Consider the following 16491-nt stretch of genomic DNA (forward strand, 5'->3'; position numbering starts at 1 on the left):
GTCTGTGTTACAAGAAGGGAGGAGGAAACAGAAGTCTGGGATAGAGGGACCCCTGGGGCCAGGCATAAGTTTCAATGACTATTAGAGCTTAGATATCCAAGTTCAGTCTCCCCTTTCTACAAAGGGAAAGACTCCAGCACGGAGAAGAGGAAGGGACTTCTTCAGGGTCAAGGTTGTTAGAGCCCCTCATCTGTACACTCCGCGGCTAAGGGCAGAGGAGGAGGAACAGCCCTGAAGGGCAGGTTTCTGCCAGCAGAGTCCGCCCAGGAGTGATCAGAGGCCCTTTCCAAGCCTAGACATCCTTGATGTGGGGTCAGTGGGAGCCCAGGGGCTGGGAGTGGACTCTCTTTTCTCTCTGCTCTCTCCTTTGGCAAGTTAATTTCACTCCCATGTCTTTAATTGCCGCCTCTGCACAGATGTTTGCCATTGAGACTTTAAAGAGTACTGGACTTGTAGCCAAGACAAACATGAGTTCATGTGTGAGTTCCAGCGCTAAGACCCTGGGTCATACAACTGATCGGTGTTTTGAGCCTCGGTTTCTTCATCTGTAAAATGGGAATAATACTTGCTCTCATGGGTGGGTTGTGAGGAAAGCACTTTAAACTCCACAGCACTGTATAGATATGTTATTGTTATTCTGCCTCTGACCTTGACCTCTTAGTCCCATCCCCCTCCCCCTTCATCCCCTGGCTTTATTCTGTCAGTCATGTCAAGTATTTATTAAGAGCCTCACTATATGCCATACACTGGACATACTAAGAAAGATAAAAGGTTTCAAGGAGTTCACATTCTAGTGGAAAAAGAGCATGCAAACAACTCTGAGCAAATAAGATACACTGTGTACAAGAGAAATTGTAGGTGATCAAGAGGGAACCACCAGCATTAAAGAGGATCAGGAAAGGCTTCTGGCAGAAGGGGGGATTTTGGCTGGGACTTAAAACTGAGCAGGAAGAGAAATCCAGGGACCACTTCTCCCCAGTTTCCCCTCTTCACAATTTGGGGGTTACCTTTGAATTTCCCCTTCCCTAGGCTCTCCTAGCCAGTTAGCCACGCCCCGTGCCCTCCACCTCCCCAGTGTCTCATGGCCCTGCACCCCTGCTTCCCCCGTGGGCCCCATCACCACCCACTCTGCATTTTGGCCACGGCCCCCGAAAAGTCCAGTATCTAAATCCAGCTCTCTTTCTATTGTATCCTGCTGCCTCCCCAAGGTTCTCAAGGTCATATCGATGAGGAATTATGGAGTCATAGAATGAGAGCTGGAAGACACCCGAGAGGCCATCAACCCCAGATGAAAAAAACCACACTCTAGGTAGGTTCAACACCTCACCCAGGGTCCCGCAGCTAGTGAGTGTTGGAAGCAGGTTTCAAACTCTGAGTTTAGCTCTCCCATCGATCCACTATAACACGCTGTTTCTTCGGGGGACAAACCCGACAGACCCTACCAACCTGGGAAGCTTCTTAGGGAAGGGCCCCGAGAGAGACAGAACATCTGTCAGCTCAGACAAGCCTAGCTAAGTTTGGCCCGACCACCCAGCAAGACCAAGGAAGGCATAGAGAAGTTACTGCTGTGTGTTGCCCACACATGGATCAACTAACTCCCAGGGCCTTGAAATGTTGAAATTAGGCACAGATTGGTAAAAATCTTCAGTGGTCTTCTTTAGTACCTACTGAGGAAAGTTCAGATTTCTCTGCCTGGTCTTCAAAACCTTCCACAGCCTGCTGCCAAGCTACTTTTCTGTCCTCTTTTCTTCTCCTCTCCATTCCATCCTTCCTCAGCCACCCCACATCTTCTCTATGATCCAGCTCAACTGGACCACTTTCTGCCCTCTCCTGCTTAAGCCAAATGGCTCAGGAAGCCTTCCCCATTGTCCCCTCCCCCCCAATAAATAAATGTAAAGAAATAAATAGGGCCTTCCTCTTTGGGCCCTCCCAGTCTTTTTTTTTTTTTGGAGGGGTGGGATGTGTGGGGGGTGGGGAGTTCCTGGGATGCATATGCTGTATCATAGAAAGAGCGTTTCACTTGGAGCTGCAAGACTTCTATTTGAACTCTGGCTCTGGCATATGAGCTGTGTGACCAAGAACAAACCACATCATCTCTCTGGGCCTCAGTTTCCTCATCTGTAGAATGGAAACTTACAGTGCCTATCTTACAGGATTGTTGAGAGAAAAGTTCTTTGGAGAGAAAATGCCAAAATACTATAGAGTTATTATTATTACTATGAAAGAACCTGCCTAACCTCTGGGACATCAACTCCACTTCCAGACTGGTGCTGAGGATTATTTAATTACTGCCTTAGTACTTCTCCTTTACTAGCTCTGTTCTTTCTTAATTTCTAAGCCCTAGCTCAGATCCTCAATCCTTGACCTCCCATGGTCCTGAGCTTGCCTGTCTCCCTGGATCCGGAGGTCTGTCATACCCCATCTGTAATGACCTCACTTGTTTGGCTCTTCCTGCCACTATCCCTGGACCCAAATTCTGCCATTTCCTCCTCCTTCCTTCCTGCTGTGCCCTCCCTCCATCTCCACATACTCTGGACCATAAGAATGAGAGTGGATTTCAGAGTTTATTCACAAGGGAAAGAGGTCACATAGAAAACTCTCTGGAATAGGATTACAGGAAATTAGAGATACATATAAAAAAATGAAAATAACTGCCCTCCTTCCTTTTGTACTTGAAAGTTTACAAAACCCAAAGCAATTTTTTTTTGAGGATGTAGAATGTATTCCTGTTTTCCAGATGAGGCAACTGAGGCTCAGAGATGAAATGACTTGCACCAGGTGTCAGAACCCAATCCTGTGCTTTTTTCCAGGGTACCTAGGTAGGACCTGAGCCTCCTAATTTCTTCTGTAGCTCAACAGTCCCAGTCCTAGCTTACCCTCTTGATTCTTTCTCCCTCCCGACAACTCTCATCCTCCTGGTGCCCACTTGGGAGCCCAGGGCCCCCAGCTAATTTAGGTTTGGCTACCAGGATAACCCCATTCTATTATCACCAGCTTCTTGGTTACCTAGAGTCAGCTGTCCTGCACTGCCCACAGGGGGCAGTATAGGCCAGTGATTCTAATAGCACCTAGGATTTTTGGATTTGGAGCTGGAAGGACCCTTGTCATTTTACAGATAAGAAACTGAGGTCCAGAGAAGGCAGGGACTCGATCAGGGTCACACAGGTAGCAAGAAGATCTGTCATTCAATCCCGTGGTTTCTGACTCTAAGTGTGTAACTGTATTTCTTGTACCGTACTATGGCAGAAAACTCAAGTTTGCCCATTGCCCAGAAATGAGGATAATCTGACCTGAAATCCATTTTGCCTTCCAAATTCACAAAAGCCATCCTTTTTGTCATGCATACATAATTGTGTTAGAGCTATCTATATAGTTCTCTTATTCCCTACCGGGCTTTCTGAGGGCAAGGACTACGTTTCATCTAAATTTGTGTCCCCTACAGTAGCCAGCACTGGGCTCTTGGGGAGGGGGGGGACCTGAGGCCTCAAGGCCACGTGTGGTCTTCTAGGTCCTGAGTGTGGCCTTTTGACTGAGTCCAGGTTTTACAGAACAAATCCTTTTATGAAGGAAATTTGTTCTGTGAAGTTTGGATTCGGTCAAAGGGCTGCACCTGAGGACCTAGAGGGTCACATGTGGCCTCAAGGCTGCAGGTTTCCCACCCCTGGTATAAGGAATGCTTAGGAGAGGAAATTCCATCTACTGCTGCAGAGTGGTGCCTTCTCTGTTTTAGAGAGTTGCCTAAAGCATGGAGAGGTTAAGGGGTTTGCTTAGGGTCTCACAGCTCTTGTGTGTCAGAAGAGGAACTTGAACCCAGGTCTTCCTGGCCAGCTCTCTATCCTCTATGCTTTGCAGCCTTTTACACATAGAGTAGACATTTAATAGATGTTAGTTGAATGAATGAATGAATGAGTGAAGGACTGTTCTGGGGCTGTGGAGGCTGGGACCAGAGGGAAGAATGTCTCCTGGCTGACCAGCCCCCTTGTCTGCAGTGCCCCGTTCACTCAACCATGGCGAAACTGGAAACCCTGTCCGTGTGCGCTGACCCTGGCCGTGACCCCCTCCTGGCCTTTGCCCCTCGGCCACCTGAGCCCCGCCCTGCAGCCCCTCGCCTCGTGGCCATGGGCAGTGTGGGCAGTGGTGTGGCCCATGCCCAGGAATTTGCCATGAAGAGCGTGGGCACGCGGACAGGTGGGGGCTCAGGTGGGGGTGGCCGAGGGGGCTACCCTGGGCCAAGGGGCAGCGGGCCAGGGTCTGGCAGTGGGGACCTTCCAGCCAGATACCCCTCCGAGGACAAAGCCTTGGCCAACTCCCTGTACCTCAATGGGGATCTACGGGCCGGGGCCAGTGGTGGTGTCAGTGGAGACCGGACAGATGTCTGTGGCAACATGATCAACAACAGCAGCGACAAGGCCCCACCCCAGTACCGGGAGCCCAGCCACCCACCTAAGATCCTGCCCACCTCTGGCAAGCTGGACCAGGTCAGCCCAGCACATGGCCTGTGCTATCTTTAGACAGCTCTTTTCCTACCCCTGACTCCCACCAGAGGAGGGACTCTCAAGACTGGGGGTCCCCCCTCTCATTCCTGAGTGGTCAGTGTGGGGAAATCTAAGGGAGTCCTCATCTGAAGGGGCTATGAATAGGGAGGCTTGTGGGTGGAGGGCCCAACCCCCTGCCCCCCCCCCCCCCAGCATACAAGGAGCAAGGGATCTCAGGTTGAAGCCCTGTCAGTTTTTCTTAGTGCATAAGCAGCTCAGGGCACACTGTCTTGAATTCCCATCCCCATCTTCTCCTGTACACAGTGAGCAGAAGGGCCCCTCCCTCCCTTAGTGCATGTAAAACAGAGCCTCGGCCCTGATTGCTGCCTGCAGCGTACTGGGAGTGGAGGCCACATCCTGAGGCTGTCTTCTCTTGCAGTGCACAGAGCCTCTGGTGAGACCATCAGCCTTCAAGCCAGTCGTGCCCAAGAACTTCCATTCAATGCAAAACCTGTGTCCGCCCCAAAGCAATGGGGCATCAGATGGGCGAAAAGGCCCCGGGGGCCTGAAGGGTGGTGGGCTGGACAAGGCACGGACTATGACCCCAGCAGGCAGCAACAGTGGGGGTGGTGGAAGCGGCAGTGGGGGTGGAGGACTCTCCGACTCAGGCCGAAACTCACTGACCAGTCTGCCTACGTACAGCTCAGGCTACAGCCAGCACCTAGCACCCCTGAGTGCCTCCACCAGTCACATCAACCGCATTGGCACAGCCAGCTATGGGACCGGGGGTGGCCCCAACAGTGGGGGCCCCGGCTATCATGACCTTTCCTCTTCAGACAGTGGGAGGGCTTCCAGCAAGAGCACCCCCTCCTTTGGTAGGCTGAACCCCTTGGGATCCGGGGAGGGCGGTGGCACCAGTGGCGTGGGAGGGGTTGGTGGGGGCCTGGGCTCTTTCCCGGCCTCTCCCCCTTCACCGGATGCAGTGATCCAGGAGCTGGAGGAGCGGCTGTGGGAAAAGGAGCAGGAGGTGGCAGGGCTTCGGAGAAGCCTGGAGCAGAGCGAAGCGGCCATTGCCCAGGTGTTTGAGGAGCGGCAGAAGGTGTGGGAGCGGGAGATGGAGGAGCTGAGGCAAAACTGTGCGGGGAAGCTGCAGCAGGTGACCCGCCGTGCCCAGCGTGCCCAGCAGGGCCTGCAAATGCAGGTGCTGCGACTCCAGCAGGACAAGAAGCAGCTTCAGGAAGATGCAGCCAGGCTCGCTAGGCAGCGAGATGACCTCCAGGAAAAGGTGGCTGCCTGCCAGAAGGAGCAGGCCGACTTCCTGCCCCGTATGGAGGAGACCAAGTGGGAGGTGAGGGAGCTGCGTGGGGCTGAGGGGTGAACTAGGCTTGCGGACCAAAAAACCGTAAGCCTGGCAGGTGACTCTCCCAGCACCCGCACCGCAGCCCTATCTTCTCACTAGAGGGGGCCAGAGAGGCAGAAGGAAGAATGACCTTTGGGATCGCATGGGCGTGGGTGTGGTTTGGGATTGAGTTTGGAGGCTGGGGAGGGTCTCGCGTAGGGGTGCTGCTGGGCATGATGTAGGAGTCACCTCACTCGCCCCCAGGTGTGCCAGAAAGCGGGTGAGATCTCGCTCCTGAAACAGCAGCTGAAGGAGTCCCAGGCGGACGTGAGCCAGAAGCTGAGCGAGATCGTGGGGCTGCGCTCGCAGCTGCGGGAAGGCCGGGCCTCCTTGCGCCAGAAGGAGGAGCAGCTGCTGACCCTGCGGGACTCGCTAGGCGCCAAGCAGCCCAGCCTGGAGCTGCAGCTGCGGGAAGGCGAGACGGAGCTGGGCCCGGGGCTGCGCCTGCGGGACCGCTTGGGCCCCAGCGAGTCACGGGCAGGGGAGGCTGCAGCCGCCGACGGGACTGCAGCCGCCGCCGCCGCCTCCGGGGAGCCCGCCGAGCTCTGCGAGAGCGACGAGGCCAAGATGCGCAGACAGGCGGCGGCATCCTCATCTTCCTCCTCGTCCTCGGGCCCCCCCCAGGACGGGGAGGGCGACGGGGCAGACACGGCCGGAGCCCGAGCCCTGCGGCGGGAGGTGGGCCGCCTGCAGGCAGAGCTGGCGGCGGAGCGGCGCGCCCGGGAGCGGCAGGGAGCCGGCTTCGCCGAGGAGCGGCGCGTGTGGCTGGAGGAGAAGGAGAAGGTCATCGAGTACCAGAAGCAGCTGCAGCTCAACTACGTGGAGATGTACCAGCGCAACCAGGAGCTGGCCCGGCGCCTCGGGGAGCTGGGGGCCGCGGGCGCCTCCCTGCCCGCACCCATGCCCCTACCTGGACCCGTGCCCACGGCCCACGGTGTCTCAGGGGAAGAGAAGAAGGCATGGACCCCGTCCCGCCTGGAACGCATCGAGTCCACTGAAATCTGACCCCAACCGGCCCTCCCCGGACAGGTCCATGGGCACAGAACTCGCTCAACGTTTTTTTCTAGTTTGGACAAGATGACCAAGGCCCCTCCCCCAATGACCTATGGTAGCCTTTGGTCCTGAATCTAGGTCCATGGCCCCAGCCCCTGGCCCTGGGGAACCCCAGCTTCCACACCCCTTCCCCAGAGACCCCAGACCAAAGAGGTTCACGAAGCTCCGGTGACCATACCCCTATCCGCCCACGCCCACACTGTGTCAGCCCCAAGATTTTCCATTCCCGAACCCTAGGCTTTCAATCCTAGGCTCCTGCCTGGAGAAGGAGGAGGAAGAAGGCACTGGCTAGTCTGCTCAGGATCCCTGGTGGGGTGGGGGTAGAGGCACATAGAATCTTAAGTAGGTAGCCGGTGGAGTGGGACTTGCAGAAGCTGGGGGCTGATCCTGACCACCGATGATCCCAAAGCACACTTTCAGAAAGAGTCCTGGACCAGTGTCTCCCCTACATCTCCCTATCCCAGCCCTTGCCGAGTCCCCAGACCCCATCTCCTCCATGCACTTTCTGATCGGGGGTATCTGCTCGGCACGACCAAAGACACTAGGGCCCTCCCCACACACACCCTTCGGTAGAGGCAAGGACACTTCCAGCACTTTGTTCTCTAGGATGGTTGGGGGGTGGGGTTGTAGATGAGGTGCAGGAAGTAGGGTTGATGGCTGAAAGCCTAGGAGTTCCTGTGGGGATGGAGATGGGAGCTGAGTGTCTATCAGTTTGTCTGGGTCCTGCCATCTCCACACCTCTTCCACCCCCCTCCCCAATCTCAGTCACTCAGTCCCTGCCCCAGTATCTCTCCCTCCTCCCCTTCCCAAACCCCCAAGGCTGAACACTGCCCCCAGCCTAATCACCTCCCCACCCCCATCCTTGGGGCAAGAAGCTTGATCTCTGAAGCATCTCTGAAGCATACACACCTTTAGGGTTTGGGTTATTTTAGGGAAATGACAGTGACACCAGGCCTTCCTGTGATGGGGCTAGAGGTGGGGGCCTTCTTGGGATTCACCAGCAATAACAGGGAGGTTCAACATCGTCATCTCCCCCCATCCCAGAGCTGACCTGGGGGGAGCTGGTAAATCTTGTGCCCTCCCAACCCCACTCCTCCAAATCAATGGGCCCCCACGACTCCAAGCCCTGACTGCCCTAACCCAACTAGGACTGTTCATGAACAACCAAACTTAATTCTTTAGACCCTTGAGACACCCCGGGAGCATGATGGCCAGACTGACCCTCAAGGGTACAGATGGACAGGTTAGCCCCCTGGGAAAAGAGCCAAGGAACAGATCTGGGGTGGGCTGGGAAAGCTAAGCCTTGGGGTGAGGGACAGAGGGAAGCCGCACAGCCTACAAAGGTAGCAGCACCCTCAGCCTTTGAGAGGAAGCAGGTCTTAAAAGAATACAACCCTTGTCTATCTGTTTATCCAACTGTGCAGGACTTTTGGGGCTTTCACAAAGAAATAAAAAAGAAAGGCCAACCCCTCTAAAGGGGCCTTCCCTGGTCTCCATCTTTATTTGGGGGGGGGTGTTGGATTGTTAAGAGGGAGGGTGAATGAGGTTCGAAGTTCAGGAGTCAGCTGGCCCTACTACATTGGCTTAGTCCAGGGGTGGGAAACCTGCAGCCTCAAGGTCACACGTGGCCCTCTAGGTGCTCAAGTTGGGCCCTTTGAGTCCAAGTTTTACAAAACAATCCTTTGATCAAGGGAATTTGTTCCGTCAAGTTTGGGTTCAGTCAAAGGGCTGCACCTGAGGACCCAGAGGGCCACATGTGGCCTTGAGGCCACAGATTCCCCCCCCCCAATCAAAGGATTGTTTTAGACTTTGTTAGTACCAGTGGGTCCCACCCATTCAGACCCACCTGAAGCCCCCTCCTTGAGGAAACAATTGCTGAGTGTTGCTCTGGTTCTTACAAGCAAGGATGGAGGCCCAGCCTTGATCTGACTGAGCTCCATTCAGTTTGGGGGCAGTGGCTCAGCACAGCGTGGATGTTGGTGGAAGGTCCCAACAGGGAAGGGTAGGCCCAAGCTTCTACATAGGTGTCTGTCTACAATTGGACTCAAACACTGTAACCAGCCTTCCTGTCAGTGGCAGCCCTGGGCTGATTTCTAGTTCCAGCTCTGCTGTCATTCCTGTAAGACCTTGAGAGAGTTACTTCAATTCTCTTATCTGTAAAATAGATCTTTTACTTGGGGTGGAGGGTTAATTGCCCTCTGACCTCCATAGGCAGAAAAACAATCGTGACATTAGTTCTTGGGCTTCAGGCTCTACTTTTTCCATCAAAGGGAGGTGGGATTTTTCTTTTCTGAGAGGAAGAAGTGAGACTTCCTCTCTTTTTTTCTTCTAGAGGAAGGATCCTCAAAGCACACTGCCAAGAAAGTAAAAACCTGTACTTTGTGATGCTTCTCAGTGTGACTCCTGCAAGCTCTGCCTCCACCAAAACCCATTTCATCCTTTCAAGTGCTGGTGGTGTTATCTTTCTAATATACTTTTTTTAAAAAAATTATTTATTTATTTTCTAATACACTGTTAATGATGATCTTACACCTCAAAAATCTCCAGGCTTCCTATTGCCTGTTGAATCAATTACACATTCCTGACCTGGTATTCATGGCCATCTCTGTTGGCCTTAATATTATGGTTCTTTCAACCCTTGCTTCATACTACTTCTTACTACAGGTAGTGGATGTTCTAGCCAATTGGACTGTTCTCCCTCCCCTGTTCGAGTCATGCCATTTCTATCTCCTTGGTTTTAACACACAGATACACACCTCTCTACCTCTCCCTCCCCAAACCTGGAATGAACTCCCTGTCCCCTGTCATTTATGATAGAGGTTTCCTTCAAGGCCCAGTTCAGTTTCTGTTCGCTCTGTGAAGCCACCCTGCCTTTAGGTTAAAGTGATATTTCCCTTTTCAGAGTTCCCATAGGCCTTTGCTGGGACTTCTCTTTGGCATTGATTGAACATTCTGCATTATAGTCATTTTCAAATTCAAATATTAATCACTTCCTTCACTGTGCTAGTTGTTAAAAAAGGAAGTTGTCTTCAAAAACTTTGCAGACTATAAAGAGGAATAAGTAGGGGGTGCTGGTAAAATTTTAACAAGAGACCCCCCCTCTTGTGAATGTACTATACACTTTTAAGTTTAATCTGCATTATTATCACTTTTTTAAATCGAGATAACAAAACAATCAAGCCTTGATTTTCAGAGGTATAAATGCTGAGCTAAAAATTTAACAATTGTCTGGCTTGCCCCTTCACACCCCTGATAAGATACATAGGGAGATACATATAACAATTGGCTTCCTCCAACATACCCCTAATGAGATACATATAACAAAAGTCTGGCTCTTCTACACCCCTGATGAGATACATAGGAATATAATATAACAATTGTCTTCCTCCAACACACCCCTGATGAGATACGTAGGGAGATACATATAATACAGGGTAAGGTATACTGGGGGCAGAGAAGAGCACTAGACAAAGAGCAGAAAGGAAATTTGAAGGAGAGAAGGCCAATTAAAGGAAGAATTGAGCTGAGCCTTGAAAGAAGATTGTGAAGGTTCAAAAAAAATGTGACTTATGTGACTTCCTAGTTTAGCCAACATCTTGGCTACTAGCCAAAAGTGCAAGGGGTGGGGTGGGGCAGGGGGCTGGGGAAGGTTGGTAATGTTTGTCCTTCATTCGCAAAGAGGGCTATGGCTTCTGGAAGGTGATGCCAGTGCTTGCAAGTGAATTGGATTTAAGTGAGGGAGGGCTGTGCAAAGCCACCAGCCTAGCTTTCTTTCTTTCTTTTTTTTTAACTTTGTTTTTTTTTTAAATTAATTTATTTTGAATTATCAATAATCACTTCTACAAGCTTTTGAGTTTTAAATTTTTCTCTCCCTCCCTCTCCACCTCCCTCCCCAAGATGGCATGCAATCTAATATAGGCTATACATATACATTCCTATTAAACATATTTTCACATTAGTGATGTAAGTAAGAATTAGAACCAATAGGAGGAACCACCAGAAAGAGGAAACAAAACACAACAGAAGAAAAAAAACAGCAAATAGTATGCTTCGATCTGCATTCAAACTCCACAGTTCTTTCTTTGGACGTGGATAACATTTTCAATCGTGAGGCCTTTGGAGATGTCTTAGGTCCTTGTATTGCTGAGAAGGGTTAAGTCTATCAATATTAGTACCTAACTGATTATGTTATTCCCTTCTTGAGCCAAATCTGATGAAAGTAAGGTTCAAACAATGCTCATCTCCCTCTCCTCTTTCATTCTGCTGTAATAGGTTTTTGTGCCTTTCCCTGTAATGTAATTTACCCTTGTCTGCCTCCTCCTTTCCTTTTCTCAGTACATTTTCATAGTTAGATCAGATTAATCCATTTACTTGGATCCACTTAACCCACTTGATTAGATTTTTTTTTATCATTACATCAAAGTCAACTTATACCCACTCCCTTTATGTATACTCCTTTAATGTTGTGTAATAACAATATAGTTCTCAAGGGTTACAAGTGTCATCTTCCCTTGTAGGGATGTAAACAGTTTGCCCTTATTAATAACACGTTGTTTCTTTCTATCCCGTTTACCTTCTTATGTCTCTCTTGAGTCTTGTATTTGAAGATCAAACTTTCTGTTGAGCTCTGATCTTTTTATCTGGAAGGTTTGGAAGTCCCCTATTTCGTTGAATATCCATCTCCTCTCCTGAAAGATCATGCTCCTTTTTGCTGTGTCAACCTAACTTTCTCCACCGGAGCCCTCTGGGTCCAGTGGCAAGATACAAATCAGGATGACTGGAGGTAGACTTGAAGATGGTCCCTCCAGCAAGTTGTGGTATGATGGGTGTGTGCTGCCCAAAACGGAAGATTAGTTTGGAGCTCTATGAGGAATGGATAGAGGAAGGGACAGAATGCAGGCAGAGGAACCAATTAGCAGGTCATTATAACAGTACAGGTGAGAATCGATGAAGGTTGGACCCAGAGTGGAGATAAGGGATGACCTTGAGAGCTATTGCAGGGTTGGAACTGACAGGATTTGGCAATGATTGGGTGGAGGGGGGAGGGCTGAGTGGGAAGATAAGAGAGAAAAACTAAAAATGACCAAGTTCACAAGGCTAGATGATTATAAGAATGGTGATGCTATTGTCAAGTCCTGAAATAAATCAAAGCCATGAGTTGAGGAATAAAGTGTCTTTAATTAAGATAACAGAGTAGCAAACCTGCCAGCCTGGGGGATGTCCCATGAATGCAGAGCACAGTAGATTTCCCAACTCCAAGAACCATGCAAAAACTTCTTATACCTTTAGGAAGAGAGGGGAAGGAGGTAGTATGAGGTAGCAAGGCCTGGTCACGAGACTCCAGGGGATCTTGGCAATGCCAGTAAGGAAAATCACTTTATTTTGGCTCTTTTGCCATTTGTGCTATGAATCCTAATGGAAGGGAGCAAGGACATTAGAAGCTGAGATCCAACTTAAGCTAGGTTCCTTTACAAGGTAAAATCTGTAGGGGGGGGTACTTAGAGTTAGGTTCAGTTCAATTTAATCAAGACTAAATAGCTTAAGGAGCAGCTAGGTGGCGAAGTGGGTAGAGCTCCGATCTTGGACTCAGGAGGATCTGAGTTCATATCCAACCTCAGACACTTGACACGTACTAGTTGTGTGACCCTGGGCAGGTCACTTAACCCCAATTGTCTCACACACACACAAAAAAAAAAGTAAATAGCTTAAGAGTACGAATGTAAAGACAGTATTGAAATTCTGACTAGGATCATTAAGGGAGTGACAAGTAACATTTGGCATTAATAATTTTCTGTCCCTAGCACAAAAATAGGGAAGCTGGAACCCAGGGAAGGTTTCAGTGTGTATGTGAAGGGGATGGAGCTGGGGAGAAGATATGATCATTTTAATTTTAATCACCTTTGGGCCTCAGTTTCTTCAACTATAAAGCAAGGAGGAAGAAAACAAGCATCAATGAAGCAAGCACAACAAATATTATCTTATTTGATTCTCACAACAACCCTTTGAGGTAGATGCTTTAATTAGCTCCATGTTACAGATGGGGAAACTGAAGCCGGCAGAGGTTAAGTGACTCATCTAATGTGTCCGAGGGCAGATTTGAACTCAAATCTTCCTGAGTACAGGCCTGGAACTCTACCACCTGCTGTTTTTCAAGTCATTTTAGACTCTACATGACCCCATTTGGGGTTTTCTTGGCAGAGATACTGGAGTAGTTTGCCATTTCCTTCTCCAGCTCATTTTACAGATGAGGAACAGAGGCAAACAGGGTTAAGTGACTTGCCCAGGGTCACACAACTAGTAAGTGTCTAGGGCTAGATCTGAACTCAGCACTATGAGTTTTTCTGACTCCAGACCCAGCACTCTATCCATTTCACCATTTAGCTGCCCCATACCACCTAGTACTCTATAAAATGAGGGAGCTAAAGTAGATGATCTAAGGTCCCTTTCAGTTATAAATCTCATGATCCCAGATAATAATTGAACTTAAGGGTGTAGATGAGATCATCAAGGGAAAGAGGATAAAGAGAAGAAGGTCTAGGAAAGGACTTTGGAAGACACCTATATTTTTAGGAAGTAGGAAGAGGAGGAGGATCCAGGGACAGCAAATAAAGAAGTCAGAACAGTAGGGGATACTAGTGACATACAAACCAAGGCATGGGTGAGCTCTAAGGAGGTGGCCATGTTCAACAGCATTAAAAGCTTCAGAAAAGTCAAGGAGGAAAAGGATTGAGAAAATACCACCTGATTTAGCAGTTAGGAGATAACACTGGTGATTTTTTTTTTTGTAGAGGTCAATTGGGGTTAAGTGACTTGCCCAGAGTCACACAGCTAGTAAGTGTTATGTGTGTGAGACCAGATTTGAACTCAGTTCTTCCTGACTCCAAGGCCAGAGCTGTAGCCATTGGGCCACCTAGCTGCCCTTAACACTGGTGATTTTAATGAAGGAGTTTCATACAGTGGTCAGATTGGAAGCCAGACTATAAGGGGTTGAAGAGGCAGCTGGTACAGACAATTACACTTCAGCAGGGAAAGAGAGAAGAGATATAAGATGATAGCTTGAAGGCGCAGCAGGTCCTGATGAATGCCTGGATTTTTGCAAGTGGGTGCTTCCCCTATCAACCCTGTCACATGAAAGGGTAAGAAGAAAACAGGAGAGATAAAAGATAGGGGAGAGGTATAATGAATGATCTGTAGTCCAGATCCAGTCACAGGATGCTCCCCTTCCCCCCCTAAAATGTAGCCCAAGTTCAAGGCAGGCTTTGTGGGCCTCAGTCCCAAAAGACACTATTTCAAAGCAAAATACATTTAATTAAATAGCAGAGCAAAATAAATGACAAGGAATGCCCTCCCATACATAGACTCTACCATTACTTATTACCCCACCAATGGGAGATGGAACATCTACAGAGGAAACACACATAGCCAGGAAACACATATATAAAGGGCACATACATGGGAAACATATGTGCATGGCCAGGGCAACTTGTATTCCTAAGGTGGCATACTTTTGGATGTCCTCAGACTATCTGGGCAGCCTGGCAAGTGTCATCTAGCTGTGGGCTCCTGGCAGCACTACTAAGCTATTCTCTCTGCTCATCCATCTGTGTCTGGGCTACTCTTCTGTAATACCTCTAAGGATCTCTGCTGCCACCTATTATTTTTTGACTGACTTGCTGCTACCACCTAGCTACCATGTACCACAAATTCCCTTTTCTATTTCTGAGAGGGGTTTTCTGGCTTTGTTAGCACATAGTGCCAAAATCGAACTCCCTTTTGATTGCCCTCCTCTGGACAGTATGCTTCCTAAAAGCTGGCACTCAGAATAAAACACAAAACTCCAGGTGTGTTCTCACTAAGGCAGAGTATGGAAGGACTTTTTCCTCCTTATTTCTGGAAGCTATGCCTCTCAATGAAACCTGGGAGCCCATTAGCTATTATATTGGCTGCCATATCACAGTGTTGACTCATACTGAGTTTGCAAGGCATTAACGTTATCAGAGAATTTCCAGGCAAGATGCTAAGGAATCAAACTTCCCCAATTTTGTACTTGGGAAGCAGATTTTGACTTTGCAATTGTCTCTATTGAATTTCATCTTATTAGCTTCAGCCTAATGTTTAAGCCTGTCTAAGTCTTTTGGGAGTCTGACTGCCATCCAAATACTCTTCCTGGCCCTGACTGGTCTTGGATGGAGAGAAGGCTATTGAGTGGATGCAAAGCTCTGGCTTCTCCCTCCTCCTTCTAGTCCAGCTTTGACAGCTGCATCATCCTTAACAAGTCAAAATGCCAGTTGGACCCACGCCCCGTGTCACGTCACTTTAAGAAGCGGAGGACCATGCCACCTCGCGGGACTCCTGAACCGAGCAAACTAGCCCGAGCAAAAAGCGCCCGAGACACCCGTCCAGAAAGCGAAGGAAGACGTGACTTGGTTTGAGCCTCCGCAGTCCCCGTAGCTCGGGCAGGCGGAAGTGGAACAGCGCCTCTGGACGGAAGTAGCTGCGTTGTTCCGGTTGAGGTCTGTTTGCTCCCTCCGCCCGCGCCTCGGGAGCTGATGTGACCCTCGCGGCCCTCCTGGCCCAGGTGAGTCCCCGGGGCGTGGGAGGCGGATTCTCGTTCTCCTGCGGCACGTCATGCCGTGACGGAGCTCCCGGAGGTGCACAACTTTCTCCCATGGCTGCCCGTAACTGCCGCGGGGCGAGCAGGGGTTTGTGACGTCGCGGTGTTGGGCCCGGCGCAGTCTGAGCCCCCGACGCCCCCGCGTACGAGGCACGGCGATCCCGACGCCGAGGATCGAGCCGGGGCAGCCGCTTTTCCTGGCCTGGGAGGCGGCTGTGCGGGCCTTGGTCTCCCGGCGTTTCCCCCGGGTGTTACGCACCGTGGGGTTGCGAGCGCGGTGTACTGAGATCCCTAACTTGTTGGGGGTAGGGCGTGGAGCTGGGACCTAAGATCCCTACGCCCGCGGCAGAGAAGGAAGGTGTCCTTTCTATATTGACTGCAGGCCCGGTACGTAGAGATAATTTCCCTTATCTCTCTCCTCCTCCCAGCCGGGGCCTTAATCCTGCCGATTACCGCGGCGGGAGCATCGGGCCCTGCCCACCCCGCTTTTCTTATATAAGCAGCCGCCTGTTTTCTTAGCACTATGGCGGAGGAGGATGCTGTCTCCAGGCTTGGTGATGTGGCCTTGAGTTACCGTCTCTAGGCCTCTGCGCCGCAGCGGCCTCCAAGCCTCGCCGGGAGCCACGCCCCTCCTCCGTCCCTCCTGCAAAACTGGCACGTGATGCCGAATATCACCGTGAGGTTGCTTTAATTTCTCATCGCCTTTTTGACCATCGGTAGAAAAGATGAAAGCAAATGACTTTTTTTGGGGGGGGGGTCTATCTAGGCAATATGTGGTGTCGTTTCATTTTAGAATTAAGAACAAGGCCCATCCCGATAAAATAGTCATTAATCTTTTATATCATAANTGGGGGGGGGGGGTCTATCTAGGCAATATGTGGTGTCGTTTATTTTAGAATTAAGAACAAGGCCCATCCCGATAAAATAGTCATTAATCTTTTATATCATAA

At 50.2% G+C, this 16491-nt stretch overlaps 3 protein-coding genes across 5 annotated transcripts in view; all 3 read left to right on the forward strand.

Moving 5' to 3' along the window:
- Window positions 1-8411, forward strand: part of LZTS3 (leucine zipper tumor suppressor family member 3) — a 15050-nt gene extending 6639 nt beyond the window's left edge. The window contains exons 2-5 of the mRNA XM_027836632.1: window positions 1209-1309; window positions 3990-4478; window positions 4915-5823; window positions 6079-8411. Of these exons, the coding sequence (XP_027692433.1) occupies window positions 4008-4478; window positions 4915-5823; window positions 6079-6879 (2181 nt within the window). The 5' untranslated portion in view covers window positions 1209-1309; window positions 3990-4007 and the 3' untranslated portion in view covers window positions 6880-8411. The remainder of the gene's footprint in view (window positions 1-1208; window positions 1310-3989; window positions 4479-4914; window positions 5824-6078) is intronic.
- Window positions 8412-15417: 7006 nt separating this feature from the next.
- The window catches only part of FASTKD5 (FAST kinase domains 5), a 12080-nt gene continuing 11006 nt past the window's right edge, over window positions 15418-16491 (forward strand). The window contains exon 1 of the mRNA XM_027836174.1: window positions 15418-15505. The gene's annotated coding sequence lies outside the window, so the exon portion shown is untranslated. The remainder of the gene's footprint in view (window positions 15506-16491) is intronic.
- Window positions 15422-16491, forward strand: part of UBOX5 (U-box domain containing 5) — a 42679-nt gene continuing 41609 nt past the window's right edge. For 2 of the 3 annotated variants that reach the window (XM_027836177.1, XM_027836175.1), the window contains exon 1: window positions 15422-15505. The gene's annotated coding sequence lies outside the window, so the exon portion shown is untranslated. The remainder of the gene's footprint in view (window positions 15506-16491) is intronic. The other variant, XM_027836176.1, reaches the window with a different exon arrangement.

The sequence above is a fragment of the Vombatus ursinus genome, unplaced genomic scaffold (genome assembly GCF_900497805.2).
Source record: "Vombatus ursinus unplaced genomic scaffold, bare-nosed wombat genome assembly UNPS02014818.1, whole genome shotgun sequence".
NCBI lineage: Eukaryota > Metazoa > Chordata > Mammalia > Diprotodontia > Vombatidae > Vombatus > Vombatus ursinus.